The sequence below is a fragment of the Limulus polyphemus genome, unplaced genomic scaffold (assembly GCF_000517525.1).
Source record: "Limulus polyphemus unplaced genomic scaffold, Limulus_polyphemus-2.1.2 Scaffold0, whole genome shotgun sequence".
In the NCBI taxonomy this organism is placed as follows: domain Eukaryota; kingdom Metazoa; phylum Arthropoda; class Merostomata; order Xiphosura; family Limulidae; genus Limulus; species Limulus polyphemus.
Window position 1 is genome coordinate 3,165,039 of NW_013665610.1, and position 7,274 is coordinate 3,172,312.

Here is a 7,274-nt window from a genome sequence, read left to right on the forward strand (position 1 = left end):
AAAATAGGTCAGCATTTTGAATTTTATTTAACCATTATGTTTCATTAACAAAATATTAAGTTCTATTATTGTAAAGAATAAACATAAATCACAGTATACTGAAAACAAAGTAATATCATTGTAACAGATAGACCTAAAATCACAGCATACTGAAAACAAGCTATTAAGTACCATTGTAATGAATAACTTAAATTCACAGTATACTGAAAACAAACTGTTAAGTACTATTGTTGTAAAGTATATACTTAAATTACCAGTATATAGAAAACAAGCTATAAAGTATTATCATAGTAAAGAACAGACTGAAAACAAGTTATTAGGTACTGTCATTACCGTAATTCCTGTCTTTAATTGATTATATCTATATTATTAAAAGATTTCAATGTTAGTTTGTATTTTATTCATGTATTGACATTACACAATGATATGAAGGATAGACATCATTTCAACTTTTTGAAGACCAAAGCAGCACGTTTTTTTTAACAATCAAACTATTTAGAAAAAACGGACTTTTATTGACATGCCCCAATTTGTTTAGCTAGGAAAATTTCATGGCATAGTGATGCTTAATGTTGCCTGAGAGGTACACTTTCTTTGTAATTAAATCTAATATGATAAAAATGTGTACTTATTTTGTATGAAATCTTCATTAGTTTAACTAAACTAGTCTTTCTAACTCTAAGAAAAATTGGTAATTATAGTTACAACATTATTGTGAAAAGAACACCAACTGGAAATCTTAGGTCTCTCAGAATATAACTTAAAGCTGAATAATAAATATAGGATCTAGCACCAAAATGGTTTTACCACCAACAATAAATTTTGCAGTTAATAATAAACTATTCAGACCAAATAACAGATGTCATACACAGTGTTACTGATAAATATTACCAAAGTTATTTTGTTCCTCTGGTAAAAAGACTGTATAAACCTGCATGGATATGTGTAGTTACACTGTATTTGTAAACTTCAGTATTATTTGATTTTTGTTACACAAGTCTTCAAAAGGCACATGCAAATGTTAAGCTAATTTTCTTTCCTTGGGAGGGGCTATATTTAATACATTTTCTTGGAAGATTATCTGGGAATACTGTACAAGCTACTGATGTTTGTACAGTGTGCCTTACTGGTTAATATTATTAAATTTAGCATTCTATGGAACTACTGAAAAAAATTGTTAGATGTAGCAAATGCAGCTTATAAGCTTTTTTAAATATATGGCCAATGTAAATCTGTAGCTGGTGATTTTTTGCATTTTTTTGCAGAAACAGGTATTAAAGATTGTCATGTAAAAGAGCATTCTGTGAAATTTCTTTCATATATTCACAACCATATTAAGCATTTAATAAGTAAATACTGATTCTTTGAATCATTGTAAACATTTTTTTTTTATAAATCAATTTGGAAAATCTAATTAACAAAAAAATTGCTGAAAATATTTCAAATTCTTGTGAACTAAGGGTCTAGTAATAAAATTAACTCTGGCAAAGTATTGATGTAGATTTAAATACAAAATATCTTGAGAAAGTGCACATCTATGGTCTTTTACTTTACACTGGTCACTTTATTGGCAATCTTTACCCATAAAGTAAAAGTACAATTCACACAAATAGGACAGTGTAAGCAAGAGTTGAGACAATTTTATATTTAAAACAAAAATGTATTTCAGCATCAGACATTAATCTATATGCAATATGAATCCTCCTTTTCAATCACTCTGTACAACATATAAAATAGAAATACTTTCAAATATGAAGGTTGAAACATGAAACTCATAGTTACCAAAGTAAATATGAAATGGAAAATTTTCAATCCATTTATTTTGTGTATCTTTTTTTCTTTGTTTGTCAATTAACAGTTATGCATTGTTAAAATTAGCTAAATAATTTAAACCAGAAGTGTGACCAAGTTTTGAAAGGCCCCAAAGACTGGAATATTTAGGAAGGATTTTTACACACAACAGAGTATACAAAGAGTATCATAAAAGTTAAAAATTTTATAGTAAAAATATCTCAATAAATGTTATAAACTTGAGGCTCTAAGACCATCCTAGTTTTGAGAAACAAAAATGTGACAAAACATGGTAAAGTAATATTCAATTTCCGTGGGAAAAAATAAGGGAAAATGGAACATTTTGAAAACAATTCCTGATGCTTGGAATGATTTATATAGTAGAGAGGTCAGGTGTATTAAGAAAAGTGTTAAAAGTTAGCTATATGCTGGTGAAATATGATCATTAACAAGTTCTACTGTAGAATATCTTGTTACCATTTAACAGTATTGTTTGATTCCCCTTACTACAACTAGAACATTATTTTTACATTTTAAGACATGGTTAATAAAAACAATAAAATGTATATAGAGAAAAAAATATAAAATACTTCTTGCCATAAAAATTATCGATTGTTAAACTCACATAATTATAATTTTGTGTTCAGGAGGTATTGATAAGTGAATCTGGTTACAGAAAGGATAAATATAAATCAGAATTAAAATAAAGTTCATTTTGGTTAACTGAGGTGTATGATGGGAAATCCTCAATATTTGAATACATATACATGAATCTGAAAGTTTATAAAAATTGACACAGAGATATCCACAACAAATTGAATTAACCAAAAAAAGATGTCACTGGAAACATTACAAAATATTAGAAAATTGCAGAGAAATATCTAGTAATGACATTCAAAATGACTTTTCTTCATGAGTAACTAAAACATTCACATTCACTAGATTGAGTGATAATAAAAATTAACATACAATAACATTAAATTGGCTGCGAGTATTAAAATAGGTGTCCATATTTGCTGTTACAAGTACAATTTTACTAACTGTCTATTCTATTTAAGTATATGATAACGAATTAGACTGTTCCCTGCATCATTTATAATTTGAAATAATAAAACTTGCAAGTTTTTACATGTGAAGCATTCAAATGCCTACTTGATCTGGTGATTCACTAACCAGAAATAAACAAATTGTAAATAGCATAACTGAAAAAGTATTTTTGTGAGTCGTTTCTAAAACTTTATGTAATGAACTATCCACTTCCCAAGTTAAGAACATAATTGGATTCTCACGTCCTACTAATAAATTGTTTACTTTCTTACTTCCAAGATTCAACACAAAAACTGTGCTTCTTTTTCAATGCTCTTTGAATATCACTAATAATGTTGGTACTTAATTTATTTGCAAACATTCTGGATTCAAAACAACATTTGAGGCAATACATAATCTTACTTTCATTTGTTTACATTTACAGTGATCTAAGATAAACACCACATAATTTAATTAACTACTGCCCATAAAAACCAGCAGTATATTAACTTTAATTAATTTCACACAAGTAACAGTACTTTATTCTTAGTTGACCTAATAAAAATGACTAAACTTACCTATTTACACTAATCATAACATGACAGATTAAACATCCTCTCAAATAACTTGTAGGTTATAATTATTTTTGTTACTTCACAATCACCAAGATTACACACACACTTAAACCAACTCCTGCTTACATAGCTCATGAGTGTGTATTACCAAAGATTTTCTTATCTATGAAACTTGCAAAGAATTAATTACAAAATATAAAACGAATTAAAGATGAAAAAGTGGCTGGAAATTATTACACACATTCAAATTAAATAGTAATTTCTCAAAAAATAATATGTATACTTTATGTAAAATATAGAAGAATATAATGTACAAGCAAAACACACAGTTGGTTTGAGTTTTTAACTTTGCAGACTTGCAATACATTTGATAAAAATTCATATGAAACAAATATCGAACAATCTGAAGACTACATATTACATACACACTCAAAATATTTGTGAAATGTAAATACATTGTATTTACAAAATAATAGCAATAGAGGGATGAACAGAGTTAAACTAGTACACTACATTTATTATGTTTCTTAACCCTGAACTAAATCTGATTAGATAAAGTAATGTATTCAATGAATGTTAGTTTGTTAAACTAAATCCAATGGACAAGCATGTCAATATTAATACTTATACAAATTCAGAATGGTTTGGAGAATTTATTCTTGCAATCTAAGGGGAAAAAAAACATAAAACACTAGATAAGAGTTTGAATAAGCCCCAGGGTTGCTAAAAAAAATATTAATTAACATTTTTCATTGTACTTTTGCTTTGAATAATAGACAACAAATATTTTGCTAAATTAGTAACAGCTGTTTAGCTTAGCTGAAAGTTCTGATAAAGTTGCTGAGCAATATTGTTTAACAACAGTCTTACGTAATCTGGAAGAAGGGTACCAAAAACTGCCAACTGCTGAATTAGCAGCTAGAAATGGAAGCAAACATTCTAAAGCTCATTTACAAAGAGAAAGTCATAGTGTCTGGGAATTTAACTATAATGATTTAATTTCCTTTGGATTTATTTACTAATAATGGATTAAGATATAAACAGATTAAATAATAATTCAGTCAGGGTATTAAAAAATTAGAGATTCAACAAGAGATTTCATATTGGAAATTTCTCCTCATTTGACAAAGTGGTGTTACTTAACATTTATTCATATATAATCAGGGTTATAAACATATATCCATGCTATCAAGATACATTCTTTCATCATTTTTTTTAATAGTGCACATTAGGTAAAGAATTTGGTAATATACCATAAATGTCAAACAGAAATATTATTTTACATAACCAAAAAAAAGCGAGATTAAGATTTTTTAATATCTATTGTATGATGAGACCTAAAAGATACTAACATGTATATACTTTAATAAGATATATTAGTAAACATAATTTTAAGATTATAACAAATATATTCTGCTTACATACCCAAGTGCCTTTCATACTTGAAGCAAAATGGGGCTCTTTACGAGTGGACGGTTGCAGGTCAACAGCAACTCAAATTATGGAATTTTTAATAATTATTAAAGTTTTAAAGATTTACCATATCTGGAACAACTTTACATAACAAGTGTAATTTTTCTTTCATGAAGCCAAACACACAACAAAGTTTTTCTCTTGAAACCTTATACACATTTTTTAATGCAAATATAATGAACTAAATTCAGCCTATATAAATTAATAAATAATTGCTTGTACATCTTCCATATACAGAATGGTCACTAGAAATAAAATGGTTATATGTAATCCTTGATATTATTTAAAAGAACCTATTACAGATCACATGTTTTCAGAAGACAGTCGGTAAAATATACCAGAAATGATTCTGCTGACCAATTTTTTCTTAATTTGTATTTCACAATAATATTTCCAATGTAAAGCAATACTTAATGGATGTAAAAGTGCTTGTTTTGGCACAAATTTGTTTATAGTAAATATTCTTAGGTATCTCAAATGTTTAACAACATATATAAACACGAAAGTCATTTTTTAATGCATTGGATGTTTAGACTTTACAACCTTGAAATTCTAGAAACTGATACAATTATGTCACACACACACACACATATACATACATACATACATACAACTTTGATACTCAATCACAAAACATAGATCTGTAAAAAATTCATAAGACTTTCCCAACTTTGGTTAAACAAGTCATTAGGAACCATTTACATGTGTGCATATGCACTTTTATGTAAAACATTCAATGAGGCCACAAAAAAGCTGGTCTTTTTCTTGTTATTATTGTGACCTTATAGAAGTATGTCTTTCAGAAAGCCTGGCATGAATTACTCACTCAACTCACCAACAGTCAAGCAAAACATGCTCAATCTCTGTTTCTTAAAGCAAAAGATAACATATTTAATGTCACTTGGTTACACTGTTTATCAATTAACAGACAGAGCTTAAAGTCTGAAATTAAATATTGATATATATTTTTATTTTTAAACAAGCAGAAAAATAATTTTTAAGAGACAACAATCTAATGGAGATAAGATATCATATGGTGTGATCTGCTAGCATGTACAATTCAGTTTGTCTTAAAACACACAAATGTTGACTCGATGCGACTATCATACAACTATATCAAACTTATCACACAGAATTAAATAATAATGATTTTTTATTCATGATGTTTCTGGGTGATTATTCACACTTTTTTCTTCTTTTGGCACCACTGTATATTGATGTAATGGCCTTGCAAAAAATCCACACTACAATTGAATAGAAACACAAAGTTTGAAACAACTGTTATGGTGTGAATAAACATTTTTAAGCTGACAAAATACGATTATAATCAATTATATTCATCATAAAATATTGTACACTCTTCTTGTAAAAACCCCAAGGGACCAAATAGAGAACACAGTGTTTAAAAATACAAGAAGCCTAATACTACTGTCTTACGACAAATATAATTAATTATAATCATACTTTGAAACAGTTAAAGTATGGTGTTTTATAAACTATACCAAATTAATGTTTATAAGATCTAGTATTGTGAAATACTACAATTGTGAAATAAAGAAAAATGTTATATTTTATACATATACTGAGTAGGCCATATAAATGTATAGTTTTTTACTTTTTTATTTGGGAAATTTCTTTGATTTACTGAAAAATGTATACATTCATATGAATTATCTCGTAGAGTTTTTGAATTACACTTTAACACTAAACCATTGCTATATCAGCAAAGGCAATAGAATCACAACAACAGAAGGATAGATGTCCATGACAATTAATTAACTCAATTTCATTAGATACACACAATACATGGTGATGATACTTTATTAACTGGAGTAATAAAAAACATGTGAAAAATAAACTTAATTACTCTATCATTTAAAATACACTTTAGTAAAGTATCTTTGTGGTAAAAGTTTTGAAAACGTACACATGACAATTTAATTATATGTAGGAATTTCACCAACTACTCTCTCCACTAAGTCTAAAAAAATAATATGAATACACACACAACAAAAATGGTCAACAATTATTAACTTTCCCTTATATTGAAATAAACAATGGGCTATCTGTGCTCTGCCAGCTATGGGTAACAAAACCAGGTTTCTAGCATTGTAAGTCCACAGACATACTGCTGTGCTACTAGAGGGGGGCATTATGTACAAAGAGATCTTGTATGAATTCGCTTTCAGTCATGTCAGCATACTAGAGGAAGGGGGGGGGCATTATGTACAAAGAGATCTTGTATGAATTCACTTTCAGTCATGTCAGCATACTAGAGGATGGGAGGACATTATTTACAAAGAGATCTTGTATGAATTCACTTTCAGTCATGTCAGCAAAATAGAGGATGGGAGGACATTATTTACAAAGAGATCTTGTATGAATTCACTTTCAGTCATGTCAGCAAAA

General features: G+C 28.0%; 1 protein-coding gene across 1 annotated transcript in view; it reads right to left on the reverse strand.

Annotated features, from left to right (window-relative positions):
* Window positions 1-5,992: 5,992 nt before the first annotated feature.
* Window positions 5,993-7,274, reverse strand: part of LOC106467741 (integrin alpha-PS1-like) — a 166,684-nt gene continuing 165,402 nt past the window's right edge. The window contains exon 27 of the mRNA XM_022384911.1: window positions 5,993-6,109. Coding sequence (XP_022240619.1) covers window positions 6,023-6,109 — 87 coding nt within the window. The 3' untranslated portion in view covers window positions 5,993-6,022. The remainder of the gene's footprint in view (window positions 6,110-7,274) is intronic.